General features: G+C 46.4%; 1 protein-coding gene across 1 annotated transcript; it reads right to left on the bottom strand.

Moving 5' to 3' along the window:
* Nucleotides 1–6,475: 6,475 nt before the first annotated feature.
* Nucleotides 6,476–20,981, bottom strand: LOC116958164 (uncharacterized). Its single transcript, XM_076055896.1, has 6 exons — nt 20,883–20,981; nt 20,637–20,705; nt 15,990–17,424; nt 11,273–11,324; nt 10,873–10,900; nt 6,476–8,276 (listed from the first exon to the last, which is right to left on the bottom strand). Exons 1-6 carry the CDS (start codon nt 20,897–20,899, stop codon nt 7,256–7,258), a joined length of 2,622 nt encoding a protein of 873 aa, XP_075912011.1. The 5' UTR covers nt 20,900–20,981; the 3' UTR covers nt 6,476–7,255.
* Between the last annotated feature and the right edge of the window lie 249 nt (nt 20,982–21,230).

Below are 21,230 nucleotides of genomic sequence, written 5' to 3'. Positions count from 1 at the left end.
ACGAACCCCCCCCCACCACCGACACGAACCCCCCCCACCGACATACGATCAGATCAAAGATAGCTCCACCTCGTGAGGGGGAGCCGAGAAGGGGAGAGATTTTTGGCATAAAAAGGAGCCGTTTCAGCATTGAAATCAGCTCATCAGCCCTCGGGGCCAGCTCATCAGCCCTCGGGGCCAACTCATCAGCCCTCGGGGGCAGCTCAACAGAAGAAGACTCATCTCAACTCAGCTCAACAGAAGAAGACTCATCTCTACTCATCTCAGCAGAAGACCCGCTCAACTCATCTCAGCAGAAGAGCAGCCATCACCGACGCCGGAGACGTCTCTACAACTCGCCGAATTGGCGAGTGTCGCCGATTGGCGACCCGCTGCCGCTGTTAGCGGCCAGCGCCACCACGAGCGAATCGTGAGCCTGCAATCTACAACCGCCGACGACGGAGCACCAGCGCGCCGCTGCGGGCGTGCTTCTAACGCCGTCTACCAGACGGTCATCTCAGCTACAACAACGCATCTACTCGTTCACCAACGTCCGTCGAGTCCGAACTACTGAAAGAAGAATCAACTGATACGTATGATACACTGCCCCCCACTACACGACAAACCAGACGTCTGCTTGACGCAAAGAATCGATTCCGAACATTGGCCTACTCTTTCACCACTCATACCATTCAACACACACACACGGGTCATTAACAAAGCCTAAAAACCTCAAGCCATTGAACCATCCGTGATTGTGGAAACATCGCAACGACCGAGTGAATAATCTATCGTTTTTAAGAGTGTTCATAATTTTCCTCTGTAATATTGTGCTGGGGCTGCACTTCTATCCGCATAAATTACCAACTGACCCATTGACAAGGATTAATTCTTGGCACCTCACCACGGAGCGCCGCTCGCGGGGTTGAAGAGCGGGTTCAACCGGTTCCCTGTCAGGGGTCTGGCCACAATCAATTAAAAGATTGGCCCGAGATAAGGATCTCAAAAGGAAACATCGCCACCCATTGAGTCGCGTTGAGAAGTTGATTAGGAATACTTGAGTCGTTCGTTAATATTTGTCTTTCGGCATAATCTTGCTGGTATCCACGAATGAAATAACGAATTGAAACGCATATTTGTGCCTCCAAGAATAATACTGGTTGTAGTGCCCTGTCAACGAGTAGCGTTGCATAATAATCAGTCATCCTATTGTGAACAACGTGACAATAATTGCATTAAGGGCCGCGCATGATCAATGACCGAATGCTGTGTTGTGTGACAATTCAAGTAACGAAGCATTGTGGCCATCGAGTGGTGTTGATAAGGCAATTCGAAGTATTTCAGTCGAACGCTTTAAATTCATAATCGTTATGAATCAATGAACGAACATCAACGTGGTACTGTGCTGACGATTTCAAGCATAATAACTTCGCATATCAGGATGTATTAAGGATTGGATACGAATCAAAGCCCAAGTGCCGTGTTGTGTAACAATTCAAGCATACGAGTTTGCATATTATAAAGTTAAGGTTTGATAGAATAGTTCGCATGTTTTAATCTCTCTCTCAACAACCGATTGATTGCGTTACGCGTCGGGAATTAACCACAGGTGCCGCTATCGAGGTGAAACAACGTAATCGTGATGGTATCATGTTCACGCTGTGTTGAAATTCCAAAATCCCGAGATTGAGTTTTCATATTATCCAAAAATTAAAGTTAGCTAGAAAATAAAATTGATTAAAGCAGAAGGGTTGTGTGTGATTCTTCCTGAAATTCTGCATAATATTGTTCTGCGTATGAGATCTGAATCCTGGGGACCTATCATAAGCACACTATCACCACACATAATCCATAACACACATAATCCGTAATGTTCAATCGAGAGTAATCGTATCCTTATCGATAATACGGAATTAAAGAGCAGAGTCGAATCGACTCTCTCTCATTCACGCTCACAACGCCTGCGTCACTGCATACGATTAATTGCGTTATTCCAATTCATAACACAATCCTCGTCACCGAGGCTCGACCTGATAATCCATAACGACTTGCATTATCATAACCACGCCCACTCGCATAAATTAATGCGATTATCTCTCGAATCAGTATAATTTATGCGCATAATTACACCAATTAACATAATCTCGGATAAATTATGCAAATTTCAAATTTCATTTAATTTTCATTATTTTCATCAATTTTCATAACACCTAAATATACAACAGGAGTCCTTCGATTGTTTGAGATGAGATTCGATACGAAACACACAATTAGGCAAGCAACTTATGAGTGCAAATATGATGTTGGTAACGTAGTGAAATGCTTGGGAGCTTCATCGTCTCTCGCTCCCGCCGACAGATGGTGCCCAGCCCACAGCTCCACAGATACCAGCCGCTCCTCCTGTGCAGGTTCGGCTACGTACGGTGCGAAAGAAGTTCCAGATACACACACAGAGACTCACACACAGAGAGACCCACAGATTAGCATGGTTGGCTACGTACGGTGCGAGAGAAGTTCCAGATACACACAGAGACTCACACACAGAGAGACCCACAGATTAGCATGGTCGGCTACGTACGGTGCGATAGAGACACACACAGAGACTGGCAGGAGAGAGGTGGACAGACACAGACAAGAGGAAGACAGAAACAAAGATACAGAGACGACAGAGACAGTCAGCGAGCGAGAGAGAGACACAGAGGGGAACAGAGACACAGACGGACAGAGAGATGTTGAATCGAACACAAACTTAACTCGCTCCATTGAATGAGATTCCTCAATCTTTGCCCATCCCCGGAATTAAGTCGTTCTAGTTTCTATTAATTTCATTGTGTGTGGTGTGTCCGTGTAAGCAATGTGGGACATTGATGTACACGGATATGAACAAGCTCAGCCTAGTCTCGATCCCGCGATCCCAACCAGGTGAAAGTCCGCATCGAACCAAACCCCCGGCAAGGCCATCTACTTACTCAATGAATAAGCTTTTAATGAAGAAATACAATTATCTAATTCAAAACATAACACAATTCAAAGTTTCATTTTCAAACTTCAAAACGGAGCATCGGGTGCTTGCGTGGAGGCGTCGTTCGTGTGTATTTTTTCCGCGACTTTCCTGGCCCAAGGCCGTAAATGGTTGTGAGGGGCACCGCAGGCAGTCAGGCTTGCTTCAAGCCCTGGGTTGTGAACATCCAGACCTTAATCAGCAAGGAGCATTTCACGTCCTAATTCGACAAAATCTACGTCAACACGTAACACAAAATTACAATTCGTGTTGTAGAGAATGTATCTCCTCTATGTGTAACTTTTGAGTGGTATGCCTTGTAACTGATTAATGATCCGAGTGTGCTCCCTATTTCAAAGACAATGAGTTGCTCCAGATGGAGATGCTTCCTGAAAACACAAAAATACCCTTTGACCTGTATCACAAGAGCAATGAATCTCACCTGAGTTATCTGTACAGGTTACTTCCAAAACACACTTTGTCCTAACATCACTTATTCAATGTTTGACCCTTATAGACAAAATGTTACATGTACACACACAGACAAGTATTCATTCTGTTGTACATATAGGTGTTATGAAAATTGATGAAAATAATAAAAATTAAATGAAATTTGAAATTTGCATAATTTATCCCAAATTATGTTAATTGATGTAATTATGTGCATAAATTATGCTGATTCGAGATATAATTGTATTAATTTATGCGAGTGGGCGTGGTTATGATAATGCAGGTCGAGCCTTGGTGACGAGGATTGTGTTATGAATTGGAATAACGCAATTGATCGTATACAGTTCTGTAGGTCTTGTGAGCATGAATGAGAGAGATTCGATTCGACTCTGCTATTTAATTCCGTATCATCGATAAGGATACGATTACTCTCGATTGAACATTATGAATTATGTGTGTTATGGATTATGTGTGGTGAGAGTGTGCTTATGATAGGTCCCCAGGATTCAGATCTCATACGCAGAAAAATATTATGCAGAATTTCAGGAAGAATCACACACAACCTTTACGCTTTAATACATTTAATTTTCTAGCTAACTTTAATTTTTGAATAATATGAAAACTCTCGATCTTGGAATTTCAACACAGCGTTAACATGATACCATCACGATTGCGTCGTTTCACTTTGATAACGGCACCTGTGGTTAATTCCCGACGCGTAACGCAATCGATCGGTTGTTGAGGACGAGATTAATACATGCAAACTATTCTATCAAAACCTTAACCTTATAATGTAAATTCGTATTTAAACATCGCCCACACAGTACCACATCCATTCATAGACCTTCAAGTCAATTCTTATCACGTTGTTAACAGTAGGACGATTGGTTATTATGCAATTAATTGATTTTTAATGCACCACCTTGGAGTGGCAACCCTTCTTGATTATCCCGATATGCGTATCGTGCGTCTTCTTTATCACTGGTTCAATTCTTTGCGTAAAGCAGACGCCGAGGTTAGCATCTCTGGTGTCCAAAATGTGTTTCCTGTGTGTTGCGGCGCGGTGGGGAGAGTGAGGGGGAGAGTGTGGGGGAGGGGTTGAATACGAACGGCTCGTCACAGTTTCTGTCCACCGCTGGCTGGATGAGTCAGCACGACGCTCGCCGTCGTCGCGCCGATGGGTGTTGAGTGCGGGGCCGCTGCCCTCTCAGCGCTGGTGACGCGAAGTTGCGCGCTGTAGCATGCTGGTGGCACGCTGGTGGCACGCTGTTGGCACGCGCTGGTGCTGATGCTGGTGCTGATGGCACGCTGGTGGCGCGCGCTGGTGCTGATGCTGGTGCTGATGGCACGCTGGTGGCGCGCGCTCCCTCTCCTTGAAGATGCGCGAACGCGCCCGTGCTGGTTCGCTGACAGCAGTTTCTCTCCACTGCTGGCTGAGCTGCTGCACGCTCTTGCTTGGCGTTGCTGGCCGCGCTCTTTCCGCTGCTGTAGTATCCGACGCTGCGCTCGCGGGCGACAGGTCAAGTTTTTATTCTGCTGAGTGAGCCGAGTCGCAGGCGCTCTCTTTGTTGAGGTTGTTGGCGGCTCTCTGACAGCAGGTTTCCTCCACTGCTGTATGATTCAAGTCGCACGCGCTTGGTCACTGGTTTGCTGAAGTTGTTGGCGGCTGCTCGTGCTTTTCCGCTGCTGGTTGAGCCACGTTGCACGTGCTTCCTCTGTGGAGATGCTCGAGCGCTCTCAGCGCTGATTCGCTGATACTTTGTTGGCGGCTGGCCAAGCGTTTTCTTCTGTTGAGTGAGTTGAGTCGCACGTGCTCTCTCTGTTGAAGTGCGCGAACGCGCCCGCGCTGGTTCGCTGACAGCAGTTTCTCTCCACTGCTGTATGACTCAATCTCGTTGATACATCGCGACTCAGCGATCCTCGCTACTCAGCGAGGCTCGGAGCCAGCCGCTCCATGCGACTGCTCGTCTTGTGGACGTCTTGAATCGCTGATCTGTCTTGACTGACTTAACTTTTTGAAAATGCGCTGACCGTTATATTCAAAGACATTCTCATCTCTTTGCAGTGAAGGGGGGGGGGGGGTGGCGTGGTCTGTGTGTGTGAGTTCGTGTGTGTGTACAGATGGCTCTTGCGATAACGATCTGTTTGCCCTGGCGTGAAATTCCTCTCTCGCGCTCTGCGGGAGAGACAAAGGTGGTCGGGAGTACCTATCTCTTTACACTTTCGACTTTATATTTCTCAAATACCATTTGGTCCCATGTTCGCCAAGACTCGTGTTTGTAACTACGTCCTCCCGACACCCCTCTCGGTTTACCGAGGTTCGCATTGTTACGATGGAATTATTAAAAAGAAAAATAATTTTCATCCTGAGTTTAAGAGGTCCGTTTCTTGATTGTTGGAATCTATATCCCTTGGTTCTGTAAGGTTCTATAATGGAATGTCGTGTAAGGTGAACACGTTATTATAAATTTTATGTGTGACTGATGTGTAGCCACTTCTTTAACTGAAAAACGTGTTCGCTGGCTGTTGTGTGTTTTATCATTAACCCGTCTGGCTAGCTCCAGATGGCCCCTTGTGATAACGTGTGGTTCCTGCTTCTCCGCGCTGCGAGAGACAAAGGTGGTCGGGGTTGCTTGGGATATTGTTTAAACTCTTTCGCAAGTTTGCCCGTTGTCTCATTCCTTCTCGAAAACCTTTGATGTGACTCTGTGTTTTGTCTCCAAGCTTTGTTTTAACAGTAAAAGTATTAAAGGTGAAAATCATTTGATAGCGAATTAATCATTGGATAATAATTCACTGATGTATCTGGTGGCCTGGTATTAATTGGAGTGAGCGCGAGGACCGCTAACTTTAGCTTATTCTTGTTATTGCATTTTTAATTTTAACCGTTGTTTTAATGACAAAGGAAAAAAATATAAATGGTTTAACCCGTGGGCGTCCTCGTTTCTGGCTTGCGGAGGGCTCCCTCTGCGTGACCTCCCTTAGGGCACATCAAACTCTTGTTCATCTGGAGATCTTCGCAGATAGCACTAACATCCTCGCCTCGAGAGTTTTATTATTTCTTTATTTATTAATGGCCTGTTTATGATTGACATCTGGTTTTTCGTGTGCCTGGCTTACGGGTTTTATTGATTAATTTTTTTCGTTTGTTTAAAAAAAATATGATATATAACGGCAAATATTATTGTTAATATCAATTTTGGAAAAGGCTCATATACAACAATTCTCAATTATTGACAGGCATATTAACAAAATTGAATTGCTGCAGTGAAATATACTGCATCAGGTTATATCGTACTAACAAGCTATTTTTTTACAAATACGCTTAACAGTGTATGTACAACATACTATTGCGCCATTCAAAAACGAGTAGGCCATTGCATGCTGGCGTCTGGGTCAAAATTTATCAAATTCTAAACGTTACCTACAAACTCCACAACTGAGATGCCACATCAACCATCGCCCCCTACTGACAGGTTCTTGTCCACATGCAGGCCGGTGCAGGGCCACCACTTTGTACCACACAGGGGCAGCTGCTACTTGGCGGTGCTCTTCGAGTGTTTGAGACTAGATATAACACAACACTCCGAATTGCCAGAGGCGATTAAGCAAGCACCATATAAATTGAATTATTAGAACCTTGTGATTGCTTGGAAGCTTATTGGCTCTTGCTCATGGTTAGAGATCTACGCAACCCACAGGTCCACAAAGACTGGCCGCTCTAACCCTGCAGGTTGAACCTAGGAATTGAGTGTTCAACTTCACATTCTTGTCATTAAAGGCCTGTGACAAAGGTGCATCTATTGGAGCGACATCGTCTCAAGCTTACATATCTACCAGGTCTCCATTTGACTTTGTATTGTCTCGGAAGTCCACCCACACCTCCACTTCCACAAACTGATGGGAGTTGCCTCGCTCTGCCTCGCAGTCAGAATTCTCCTCCTGCTTCACGTTGCCTCCATCGATGTGAAGGTCCGATTTTGGAGTTGAATATTCATTTTCACATTTTACCTTCGCTTCTTCGCTCTTCACCATCACTTCTTCACATTTCACCTTCACCTCTTCATATTTCACCTCTATACCTTTAAAAGTGTCCAAGCTGGGATTTTCTTCCGGTTCTTGTTTCATGAGGGATGGGCTCATTCCGGCACTTTGACTTTCACAAGCTGATTTCAGACTCCACTCCTTGTGGATCTTCTGATGCTCGTGTGTTCTCTTGTGTACATTAAGATGTGATGACTGTGAAAACGCCTTCCCACACACACTGCACTTGAAGGGTTTCTCTCCCGTGTGTGTTCTCTGGTGTGCATGAAGACTTGGTGACTGTGAAAACGCCTTACCACACACACTGCACTGGAAGGGTTTCTCTCCCGTGTGTGTTCTCTGGTGTACAAGAAGATGTGGTGACTGGGCAAACGCCTTCCCACACACACTGCACTTGAAGGGTTTCTCTCCCGTGTGTGTTCTCTGGTGTGCATGAAGACTTGGTGACTGTGAAAACGCCTTCCCACACACACTGCACTTGAAGGGTTTCTCTCCCGTGTGTGTTCTCTGGTGTACATGAAGATGTGGTGAATGTGAAAACGCCTTCCCACACACACTGCACTTGAAGGGTTTCTCTCCCGTGTGTGTTCTCTGGTGTACATGAAGATTTGGTGACTGTGCAAACGCCTTCCCACACACATTGCACTTGAAGGGTTTCTCTCCCGTGTGGGTTCTCTGGTGCCACGTGAAATGTGCAGTACTATCCGTGCTATATGCACACCGGTCGCATTGATGCCTTTTTGCACCGAGCTGCGCCGAGTGCCTTTGCTCCATCAGACCAATTCTGCAGAGGAAGCGACAGCTGCAGACAGAAAAAAAGAATATCCACACAAAACACGTCAGTATCGATGCACAGAGGAATGCATTATACAGTCACACATGACTTACACGTCTATACTTATTCATATATTCATGATATAGTGAAAACGTGTCCCAAATTCATCACACGGGCTGTTATGGCACACAATGAGAGGGCAAATGGTCATAAACGTGCCTGGAAGTCCTCGTATCTTCAAAATGAATGTTAACCCAAAACTCCGAGCACACAATTTCGGCTGTCTGGCTTCAAAAGGAATATTTCTGAAAGCTAAATTCAACTGATGTAGCAAAGGGTGTTGAAAATAATACTATTTGTGTTATGCAGAAATGCATAAATTAATGTTCAATCGCAACGTAGAGGTGTGAAAGCCAGGCACAGATGTCCTTGAATGCTGGGATGAACAGTTCCAACTTCAGCTGCACGTGTGCTGTGATAACTTCCTGACTACATTCTTACAAAGAGTTGCAGATGAAAACAAAAATAAACTACTATTTTAATATAACCTCCGTGCCCAATAGAGTTAATAGACTTTACTGCAAATACAAACTTGACCCTTTCACACACTCAGAGGTAGAGCCAGGATATTCAGGTAGGGGGGGGTAGCCCCTTTCAGCAATGAAAAATGATAGGAGTCGTTAGGAAGTAAGGAGTTGTTAGTCAGGAGTTGTTAGTAAGCAAGGATTTGTTAGTCAGGAGTTGTTAGTAAATAAGGAGTTGTTAGTCAGGAGTTGTTACTAAGTAAGGAGTTGTCCTATGCTTTTAATTTGACGCGTGTGAAAGGCATCGTGCTCGCTGAAGGTGTTTGCCTTCAGGGAAGTCGTGTACTGTATACGCAACTGGGCACAATTCTAAGAGTCGCTTGTAACTGCTTTGCCGTTACTTATTGCCAATTATGAACATGGACTGTTGTCCTCTCAGAGTCCCTGGCACGTAATAATATGCCACGCGGTGGCAGTGGGGGGGGGGTCGCACAATGCTGATTGATCTATATTTATAAAAGGGAAATTTGTGAATGTGTGTCTGTTTGAAATGTTCAGTATACTTGCCAACATGCAACACAAACTAGAAATTTGGCATGTGGGTAGAGGTTCCATACCGTGCACAATGAAAAAAGTATAAAAATAGACTTTTGTATTTTGTATGACCATGAAGTTTGTGGCGTCAACACGCAACACACCTGAGTTAAGCGCTCTGCAATGAATATAGAATTGAAGCTTTCGTGACTGCGTAAATTACTCATTGTTTTTTTCGGTAAAGTCCCGTATGTAGAAATATAATAAAATTATATAAAAATAAATCACGACGTTTCAAACGCAACACAAGCGATCATCATCAGGTGTAAAAAACAAATAGCGAGGGAGCACAGAGTGACATCAACGCAACACATAGAGAGCGTTAAACTGCACGGAGGCAAATACAACAAGAAGATGAGAGACGAGAACTCAACAAACCTAAGAAAAATACGTGATGCAAAACCAGTAGAACAACAACACAGACACTTGCCACGAATTTCAGAAGACTGCTAAATTTCGTGTTCATCCTCCGGGTTGAACAAACAAGCATAGACAGAGTGAACAGATACGAGGTACATGGTAGCAGAGATACATACACAGGGAAGAACATCCAGGGAAAGATGTATTTGGCAGCACAGATAGGGCTGTTAACAGCGTGCCGGGAGATTTTAGGTGGCGCTTCGCTCCTGGCCGATGAAGCCATTGGTTTCTCGGAGTTTCAATACATATCCTCCGTGCGAAGAACGGGTAGAACTGCTATCTTAAATATGAAGCGGAACATTACATCTGTTTGTTTGTGTGAAGCAGCAAAACCTCTCCAACGCTGACTTCTGGCGTCGTGAAAATTTTCACAGCTTATGCCGTTTGGAATTTCTAAGTGAACGCGACTATTTTCAGCTCACCACGTCATTATTCCCTTCCCGAGTGGCCAAAATCGACCTTGCGTAGAAGTGGATTAAGGTTAAATTTCCTTGAGTGAAAACATCCGATTTAGGTAACTTGATTTGTTTCGCCTTTTTTCTTTCTCGCAAGCATCAACATTTTAAAGGGTTTTTCAGTGAAATATAAGGGATATGAAATTTATCCAAGACAAGAATCCAAGTCCCGGGCGAAGCCGGGTAGTGAAGCTAGTCACTAATAAGCCCCAATGATCCTATCGAAATTAGAGATTTCGATCGGATCGTTGGGGGGCACGTGCCTACCCCACCCCCACTGGCTCCACCACTGTCACGCACTGGCACGGTTCACAGGTGGTGGTGTGTCCAGACCAACGCCTGGCCACCTTCACCTGCTCAGAATTCATGCTTCCTCACTCCACCAAGTAGAGTGAACACCGCCACGCGTCTAGAGTGAACACCGCCACGCGTCCAGAGTGAACACCGCCACGCGTCCAGAGTGAACACCGCCACGTGTCCAGAGTGAACACCGCCACACGTTTAGAGTGAACACCGCCACGTGTCCAGAGTGAACACCGCCACGCGTCCAGAGTGAACACCGCCACGCGTCCAGAGTGAACACCGCCACGCGTCCAGAGTGAACACCGCCACGCTGTTGAGGAGCCTCACCTTGTGTTGTGTTGTGGGCAGGTCGCTTCTGAAAACTAAAAGCGGTACAGCAGCTCAAGCGGGCTTGGCCTGGTGTAAAAAATAAAAATAAATAAAAACCTTGTGAATATTTAAAAGTAAAACAAAGTGACAAAGCGGCGAGCCGCCTGAAGACAAATTAAACTTAAGCGAGATAATTGAAGCAAACGCGATCAGGCGAGGGCAGGAGGCAAGGCCCCACGTGGCTAGGCCCCGCGCTGTAAAGTTGCAACCTGGACATCGCTTCCATGCTCGCTGCTACTCAATTGACATCGCTACGAGAGAGAGCGAGGCTCTACCTCGGTAAACAACAACCACAACCACCACCACAACAACAACCACCACAACAACCACCACCACAACCGCGATGAGAATTTCTCACCTCGGATTTCAGTGCACGGGCGGAGCAGCAGCTTCCTGTTATCTCGAGATGTCACGCGTCAGCAAGAGGTGACATGACGTCACTTGTGGAGAACGATAACACTCCCCTCCCACAATGAGCGCCTCCGTACGTGAATAGATTATGTTAATGAACCGCCAGTCACTGTGCGTGGCCATGCCCATATATGGATTCTACATGAACAGTAAACGGCGACCCAGGCAGAGGTGACGTCACGTTCAAGGGCGCCTTGGTCGGGGTGGGGTGAACACCTTGGTGACATGACGTCACTAAAGAGGTACACCTCCCCCTGTCGTTTCACGCTGTTAAGGTAATGCTAAGTGGTGACGTCACAGAGAGGTGTTGGAGTTTAAGTTGATTTACATTCATTTTCCATTGCTCCCTCCCTTGAACAGAGACCCCTTGGGTGTGTGTACACTGTGTGTGTGTGTACACTGTGTGTGTGTGTACACTGTGTGAGTGTGCACACTATGTGTGTGTGTACACTGTGTGTTTGTGTACACTGTGTGTGTATACTGTGTGTATACACTGTGTGTGTTTGTGTACACTGTGTGTACACTGTGTGTTTACACTGTGTGTACACTGTGTGTGTACATTGTGTGTGTGTACACTGTGTATGGACACACTGTGTGTGTACACTGTGTTTGTACAGTGTGTGTATGTACACTGTGTGTGTGTACACTGTGTGTGTGTACACTGTGTGTGTGTGTACACTGTGTGTGTGTTTGTACACTGTGTGTGTTTGTATACTGTGTGTGTGTACGTACAAACTGTGTGTGTGTACGTACATACTGTGTGTGTACGTACATACTGTGTGTGTGTACACTGTGTGTGTGTGTACACTGTGTGTGTGTACACTGTGTGTGTGTGTACACTGTGGTGGGCACAGTCATCTCAGTCAGTCGACAAATGGCATCTTTTCATCAATTTATTATTTTCCAATTTTTTTGTTATTTTCTATCTATGTGAATTTACCGAAAGAACCAACAATATGGTAGCGCATTCTCTATTTATTGCAGAGGTTCAAGGTTCAAATCCGACAGGCACACCTGGCTACCCCAGCAACATTCACCACAATATGCGCAGTCTGCTTCACGGCAGATGTAAAAACATAGCGTTGTGTCATTCACGACGCACAGGTCATTGCATGTCGGTGTCACGGTCAAAATTGTGGCAATTCCAAACATTATCCAGAAACTACACAACGGAGACGGCGCGTCAATGATCGCCCCCTACCGACAGACTCATGTCCACGTGCAGGCCGGTGCAGGGCCACCTTGTGCCACACAGGGGCAGCTGCCACTTAGGGGGAGGCGTCCTTCGATTGTTTGAGATGAGATTCGATACGAAACACACAATTAGGCAAGCGACTTATGCGTGCAAATATGATGTTGGTAACGTAGTGAAATGCTTGGGAGCTTCATCGTCTTTCGCTCCCGCCGACAGATGGTACCCAGCCCACAGCTCCACAGATACCAGCCGCTCCTCCTGTGCAGGTTTGGCTACGTACGGTGCGATAGAAGTTCCAGATACACACAGAGACTCCAACACAGAGAGACCCACAGATTAGCATGGTTGGCTACGTACGGTGCGAAATAAGTTACAGATACACACAGAGACTCACACACAGAGAGACCCACAGATTATCATGGTTAGCTACGTACGGTGCGAAAGAAGTTCAACGTACACACAGAGACTCACACGCAGAGAGACCCACAGATTAGCATGGTTGGCTACGTACGGTGCGAAAGAAGTTCAACGTACACACAGAGACTCGGAGCAAGTTTGAGTCGCGTGCAGTCGTGGGCCCGTGAATATTGAACGGGCGCATGTTGCTACTGGTGGTGGTTGAATACGGTGGGAAAGACGCTGATAGAGACACACACAGAGACTGACAAGAGAGAGAGAGGTGGACAGACACAGACAAAAGGGAGACAGAATGAAAGATACAGAGACGACAGAGACACAGTCAGCGAGAGAGAGAGACACAGAGTGGAACAGAGACACAGACGGACAGAGAGATGTTGAATCGAGCACAAACTTAACTCGCTCCATTGAAAGAGATTCCTCAATCTTTGCCCATCCCCGGAATTAGGTCGTCCTAGTTTCTATTTATTCATTTTGTGTGGTGTGTCCGTGTAAGCAATGTGGGACATCGATGTACACGGATATGAACAAGCTCAGCAGACAAGACGTCTTTCATATCCTTTGGTTCTTTCGGTAAATTCACGCAGGTAGAAATAAACGAAAAAAATAAATCGCGACGTTTCGATCGCAACACCAGCGGTCGTCCTCAGGCGAAAACATCCAGACATTGTCGCGGCAGAAGTCACGTGAGCTACGGCACGTGACAAAGATAAGGTGACCCCCCCCCTTACCCCCCAACGTGGCTCGCCCTGTTCAGCTGAGCATCGTTTTAATGCGGTGGGCTCCCGCGAAATTGATTTCTGTAAGACGAAGGTACTTTGAAAACCCACTGGCTATTCTCTGTTATACAAGTGTTGTGTCCTTAACTAATCACACGGAGACGTCTGGTTGAGGCAACGCGTTTATTATTACAACTCTTTCGAACCCGGCTCTACACACTACCGTAACACGACAGGGGTACGGCCCCTTCCACCCGATAGCCTCCGGGAGCGACAGCCTCCCTTCTACCGCAGCCTGCACAATCCGGGCTCTGCTACCCACGGGATCCCTTGGCCCGGCGTTAAGGGAAGACTGGACGACCCGTCCCAGCCTGGGTACGGGAGCTCACCTCTGGTCCGCTACAACCCGGCTCTGGCTAGAGCTCGGGGAGGGTCCCAGGGTGTCCGAGCCACCTCTGGTCCACTACAACCCAGCTCTAGCAAGAGCCTCGGTTGAGGGTTCCCGGGTGCTGGTTCAGTCTTCAGGTCTTCGGATGTCTTCAGGCTTGAGTTGGTGAACACTGCCTCGGCCCGTCCAGAGGGCCGGCCTTTTATCCCCAGGTCGGGGTCACCCCTACACTCCTGACCTCCCCACCCCCCCCCCCTCCCAGAACCTTCTGGAAGGTCTTATCTTAAGGGGCCTTAGGGATGGGTGGGGGGTCAGGGGTGTGAGTCTCCGGTCACGGGGGGGGGGGGGGGGGGGGCAGGGGTTTACTTTGGTCGACCCCTACGCACCTCGCGCTCTCTCTCGGCTGCCCCCTGCTGACCCGTGAACGTAGCGGCAGGTCAGCTGACAGCGCCCTGTTATGGCGCTTACGCACAACTTCACGTGACTAACGCTGCACGTTCCGTCGTTTTCATGCAGGGGGCGCTGCAGACCTCTACGCGCCCCCTGCATGAACGACGGAGGCACAGGGACAGACGTTCGATCGCGTTGGAATCGATCTGCAGACGGCGGTCTTCTCGCACGGCCAGCAGCTCTGTGTCGCCTCATCTCGATCCCGCGATCCCAACCAGGTGAAAGTCCGCATCGAACCGAACCCCAGGCAAGGCCATCTACTTTACGACGAGAGAAAATTCACACGAATTATCGTTTTCAATGAATAAGCTTTTAATGAAGAAATACAATTATCTAATTCAAAACATAACACAATTCAAAGTTGTTTAATTGTCAAACTTCAAAACGGAGCACCGGGTGCTTGCGTGGAGGCATCGTTCGTGTGCAATTTCTTCCGTGACTTTCCTGGCCCAAGGCCGTAAATGAGAGGCACCGCAGGCAGTCAGGCTTGCTTCAAGCCCTTGGTTGTGAACATCCAGACGTTAATCAGCAAGGAGCATTTCATGTCCTAGTTCGACAAAATTTACGTCAACACGTAATACAAAATTATAATTTGTGTTGTAGAGAATGTATCTCCTCTACGTGTAACCTTTGAGTGGTATGCCTTGTAACTGATTAATGATCCGAGTGTGCTCCCTATTTTAAAGACAATGAGTTGCTCCAGAGGGAGATGCTTCCTGAAAACACAAAAAATATCCTTTGACCTGTATCACAAGAACAATGAGTCTCTCCTGAGTTATCTGTACAGGTTACTTCCAAAACACACACTTTGTCCTAACATCACTTTTCAATGCTTGACCCTTATAGACAATGTTACATGTACGCACACAATCAGACAAGTATCAATTCTAAATTATTGACAGGCATATTAACAAAATTGAATTACTGCAGTGAAATATACTGCATCAGGTTACATCGTACTAACAAGAAGCTATTTTTTTTAAAAAATACGCTTAACAGTGTATGTACAACATACTATTGCGCCATTCAAAAACGGGTAGACCATTGCATGCTGGCGTCTGGGTCAAAATTTATCAAATTCTAAACATTACCTACAAACTCCACAACTGAGATGCCACATCAACCATCGCCCCCTACTGACAGGTTCTTGTCCACATGCAGGCCGGTGCAGGGCCACCACTTTGTACCACACAGGGGCAGCTGCTACTTGGGGATGCTCTTCGAGTGTTTGAGACGAGATATAACACAACACTCCGAATTGCCAGAGGCGATTAAGCAAGCACCATATAAATGGAATTATTAGAACCTTGTGATTGCTTGGGAGCTTATTGGCTCTCGCTCATGGTTAGAGATCTACGCAACCCACAGGTTCACAAAGACTGGCCGCTCTGACCCTGCAGGTTGAACCTAGGAATTGAGTGTTCAACTTCACATTCTTGTCATTAAAGGCCTGTGACAAAGGTGCATCTATTGGAGCGACATCGTCTCAAGCTTACACATCTACCGGGTCTCCATTTGACTTTGTATTGTCTCGGAGGAAGTCCACCCACACCTCCACTTCCACAAACTGCTGGGAGTTGCCTCGCTCTGCCTCGCAGTCAGAATTCTCCTCCTGCTTTACGTTGCCTCCATCGATGTGAAGGTCCGATTTTGGAGTTGAATCTTCATCTTCACATTTTACCCTCACCTCTTCGCTCTTCACCATCACTTCTTCACATTTCACCTCTTCAAATTTCACCTCGATACCTTTAAAAGTGTCCAAGCTGGGATTTTCTTCCAGTTCTTGTTTCATGAGGGATGGGCTCATTGCGGCACTTTGACTTTCACAAGCGGATTTCAGACTCCACTCCTTGTGGATCTTCTGATGCTCCTGTGTTCTCTTGTGTACATTAAGATGTGATGACTGTGCAAACGCCTTCCCACACACACTGCACTTGAAGGGTTTCTCTCCTGTGTGTGTTCTCTGGTGTACATTAAGATGTGGTGAATGTGAAAACGCCTTCCCACACACACTGCACTTGAAGGGTTTCTCTCCCGTGTGTGTTCTCTGGTGTACATGAAGATGTGGTGACTTTGAAAACGCCTTCCCACACACACTGCACTTGAAGGGTTTCTCTCCCGTGTGTGTTCTCAGGTGTACTTGAAGACTTGGTGACTGTGAAAACGCCTTCCCACACATACTGCACTTGAAGGGTTTCTCACCCGTGTGTGCTCTCTGGTGTAGATGAAGATTTTGTGACTGTGAAAACGCCTTCCCACACACACTGCACTTGAAGGGTTTCTCTCCCGTGTGTGTTCTCTGGTGTGCATGAAGACTTGGTGACTGTGAAAACGCCTTCCCACACACACTGCACTTGAAGGGTTTCTCTCCCGTGTGTGTTCTCTGGTGTACATGAAGATGTGATGAATGTGAAAACGCCTTCCCACACACACTGCACTTGAAGGGTTTCTCTCCCGTGTGTGTTCTCTGGTGTCCATGAAGATTTTGTGAACGTGCAAACGCCTTCCCACACACACTGCACTTGAAGGGTTTCTCTCCCGTGTGTGTTCTCTGGTGTACATGAAGACTTGGTGACTGTGAAAACGCCTTCCCACACACACTGCACTTGAAGGGTTTCTCTCCCGTGTGTGTTCTCTGGTGTACATGAAGATGTGGTGACAGTGCAAACGCCTTCCCACACACACTGCACTTGAAGGGTTTCTCTCCCGTGTGTGTTCTCTGGTGTACATAAAGATTTGGTGACTGTGCAAACGCCTTCCCACACACATTGCACTTGAAGGGTTTCTCTCCCGTGTGGGTTCTCTGGTGCCACGTGAAATGTGCAGTACTATCCGTGCTGTATGCACACCGGTCGCATTGATGCCTTTTTGCACCGAGCTGCGCCGAGTGCCTTTGCTCCATCAGACCAATTCTGCAGAGGAAGCGACAGCTGCAGACAGACAAAAAGAATATCCACACCATCTACACGTCAGTATCGATGCACAGAGGAATCCATTTATACAGTCACACGTGACTTACACGTCTATACTTATTCATATATTCATGATATAGTGAAAACGTGTCCCAAATTCATCACACGGGCTGTTATGGCACACAATGAGAGGGCAAATGGTCATAAACGTGCCTGGAAGCCCTCGTATCTTCAAAATAAACGTTAACCCAAAACTCCGAGCACATGATTTTGAATGTCTTGCTTCAAAAGGAATATTTATGAAAGCTAAATTCAGCTGACGTAGCAAAGGGTGTTGAAAATAATACTATTTGTGTTAAGCAGAAATGCATAAATTAATGTTCAATCGCAACGTAGAGGTGTGAAAGCCAGGCACAGATGTCCTTGAATGCTGGGATGAACAGTTCCGACTTCAGCTGCACGTGTGCTGTGATAACTTCCTGACTACATTCTTACAAAGAGTTGCAGATGAAAACAAAAATAAACTACTGTTTTGATATAACCTCCGTGCCCAATGGAGTTAATAGACTTTACTGCAAATACAAACTTGAACCTTTCACACACTCAGAGGTAGAGTCAGGATATTCAGGTAGGGGGGGGGTAGCCCCTTTCAGCAATGAAAAATGATAGGAGTTGTTAGTAAGTAAGGAGTTGTTAGTAAGGAGATATTAGCAAGTAAGGAGTTGTTAGTAAGGAGTTGTTGGTAAGGAGTTATTAGGAAGTAAGGAGTTGTTAGTCAGGAGTTGTTAGTAAGTAAGGAGTTGTTAGTCAGGAGTTTTTAGTAAATAAGGAGTTGTTAGTAAGGAGTTGTTAGTAAGTAAGGAGTTGTTAGTAAGGAGTTGTTAGTAAGTAAGGAGTTGTTAGTAATTAATGAGTTGTTAGTAAGGAGTTGTTAGAAAGTAAGGAGTTGCTAGTAAGTAAGGCGTTAGTGAGGAGTTGTTATTAAGTAAGGAGTTGTTCGTCAGGAGTTGTTACTAAGTAAGGACTTGTCCTATGCTTTTAATTCGACGCGTGTGAAAGGCATCGCGCTCGCTGAAGGTGTTTGCCTTCAGGGAAGTCGTGTACTGTATACGCAACTGCGCACAATTCTGTGAGTCGCTTGTAACAGCTTTGCCGTTACTTATTGCCAATTATGAACACGGACTGTTGTCCTCTCATAGAGTCCCTGGCACGTAATAATATGTCACGCGGTGGCAGTGGGGGTTGCAAAATGCTGATTCATCTATAATTATAAAAGGGAAATTTGTGAATGTGTGTCTGTTTGAAATGTTCAGCATACTTCCCGACATGCAACACAAACTGGAAATTTGGCACGTGGGTAGCTTCCAGACTGGACACAATGCACAAAGTATTAAAATAGCCATCATATCTGAGATGTCACCCTATGCGGCATCGTTACGCAGTGTGCCTGCTGACGTCACGCATACCCCCCCACCCAACACTCCGCGAAGACCGTGTTTTAATCCAAGACAAGAATCAAAGTCCCGGGCAAAGCCGGGTAGTAAAGCTAGCCTATATATAAAATGGAAATGTGTGGATACGTGTGTGTGTGTGTCTGTTAGAAATGTTTAGCATACTTCCCGACATACTACACACTTGAAATTTGGCATGTGGGTAGGTTCCATACCGTGCACAATGAAACAAGTATAAAAATAGACATTTGTATTTTGTATGACCATGAAGATTGTGGCGTCAACCCGCAACACACCTGAGTTAAGCGCTCTGCAATGAATATAGAATTGAAGCTTTCGTGACCGCATAAATTACTCAGTGTTTTTTTCGGTAAAGTCACGTATGTAGAAATATAATAAAATTATATTAAAATAAATCACGACGTTTCGAACGCAACACAAGCGATCATCATCAGGTGTAAAAAACAAATAGCGAGGGAGCACATAGGGTGACATCAACGCAACACATAGAGAGCGTTAAACTGCACGGAGGCAAATACAACAAGATGAGAGACGAGAACTCAACAAACCTAAGAAAAATTACGTGATGCAAAACCAGTAGGACAACAACACAGTTAGACACTTTCCTGGTAGACCACGAATTTCAGAAGACTGCTAAATTTCGTGTTCATCCTCCGGGTTGAACAAACCAGCATAGACAGAGTGAACAGATACGAGGTACAAGGTAGCAGAGATACATACACAGGGAAGAACATCCAGGGAAAGATGTATTTGGCAGCACAGATAGGGCTGTTAACAGCATGCCGGGAGATTTTAGGTGGCGCTTCGCTCCTGGCCGATGAAGCCATTGGTTTCTCGGAGTTTCAATACATATCCTCCGTGCGAAGAACGGGTAGAACTGCTATCTTAAATATGAAGCAGAACATTACATCTGTTTGTTTGTGTGAAGCAGCAAAACCTCTCCAACGCTGAGCTCTGGCGTCGTGAAATTTTCACAGCTTATGCCGTTTGGAATTTCTAAGTGAACGCGAATATTTTCAGCTCGCCACGTCATTATTCCCTTCCCGAGTGGCCAAAATCGACCTTGCGTAGTAGTGGATTAAGGTAAAATTTCCTTGAGTGAAAACATCCGATTTAGGTAACTTGATTTGTTTCGCCTTTTTTCTTTCTCGCAAGCATCAACATTTTTAAGGGTTTTTCAGTGGATTATAAGGGATATGAAATTTATCCAAGACAAGAATCCAAGTCCCGGGCGAAGCCGGGTAGTGAAGCTAGTTACTAATAAGCCCCAATGATCCTATCGAAATTAGGGATTTCGATCGGATCGTTGGGGGGGCACGTGCCTACCCCACCCCCACTGGCTCCACCACTGTCACGCACTGGCACGGTTCACAGGTGGTGGTGTGTCCAGACCCACGCCTGGCCACCTTTACCTGGACAGAATTAATGCTTCCTCACTCCACCAAGTAGAGTGAACACCACCACGCGTCCAGAGTGAACACCGCCACGCATCCAGAGTGAACACCGCCACGCGTCTAGAGTGAACACCGCCACGCGTCTAGAGTGAACACCGCCACGCGTCTAGAGTGAACACCGCCACGCGTCCAGAGTGAACACCGCCACGCGTCTAGAGTGAACACCGCCACGCGTCTAGAGTGAACACCGCCACGCGTCTAGAGTGAACACCGCCACGCGTCCAGAGTGAACACCGCCACGCGTCCAGAGTGAACACCGCCACGTGTCTAGAGTGAACACCGCCACGCTGTTGAGGAGCCTCACCTTGTGTTGTGTTGTGGGCAGGTCGCTTCTGAAAACAAAAAGCGGTACAGCAGCTCAAGCGGGCTTGGCCTGGTAAAAAAAATGAAATACAAACCGCGTGAATTTTTAAAAGTAAAACAAAGTGACAAAGTGGCGAGCCGCATGAAGACAAATTAAACTTAAGCGAGATAATTGAAGCAAACGCGATCAGGCGATGGCAGGAGGCAAGGCCCCGCGTGGTTAGGCCCCGCGCTGTGAAGTTTCAACCTGGACATCGCTTCCATGCTCGCTGCTACTCAATTGACATCCCTACGAGAGAGAGCGAGGCTCTACCTCGGTAAACAACAACAACAACTACCACCACCACCACCACAACAACCACCAGAACCACCACAACAACAACCACCACAACCGCGATGAGAATTTCTCACCTCGGAATTTAGTGCACGGGCAGAGCAGCAACTTCCTGTTATCTCGTGACGTCACGCGGCAGCAGGAGGTGATATGACGTCATGTCACCGTCTACTGCCGCGCGACGTACCACACCCCTCCCACAATGAGCGGCTCTGTATGTGAAAATATTATGTTAATGAGCACGGCCCATATGTAGAGGGC

Source organism: Petromyzon marinus, chromosome 73 (genome assembly GCF_048934315.1).
Source record: "Petromyzon marinus isolate PM22_M1 ecotype Great Lakes invasive population chromosome 73, UKy_Petmar_22M1.pri1.0, whole genome shotgun sequence".
Classification (NCBI taxonomy): Eukaryota; Metazoa; Chordata; class Hyperoartia; order Petromyzontiformes; family Petromyzontidae; genus Petromyzon; species Petromyzon marinus.
The sequence above is the reverse complement of the archived record's forward strand: the minus strand, read 5'-3'. Positions and strand labels throughout refer to the sequence as shown.

What these genes read in the sequence shown, in the direction of transcription:
- LOC116958164 (XM_076055896.1), bottom strand. An exon ending in ATGGAGACCCGGTAGATGTG is followed by an intron (nt 11,325 to 15,989) that starts TAAGCTTGAGAC and finishes TGCTGACGCGTG; the next exon opens with ACATCTCGAGATAACAGGAA. An exon ending in CCCGTGCACTGAAATCCGAG is followed by an intron (nt 10,901 to 11,272) that starts GTGAGAAATTCT and finishes TTTAGTTTTCAG; the next exon opens with AAGCGACCTGCCCACAACAC.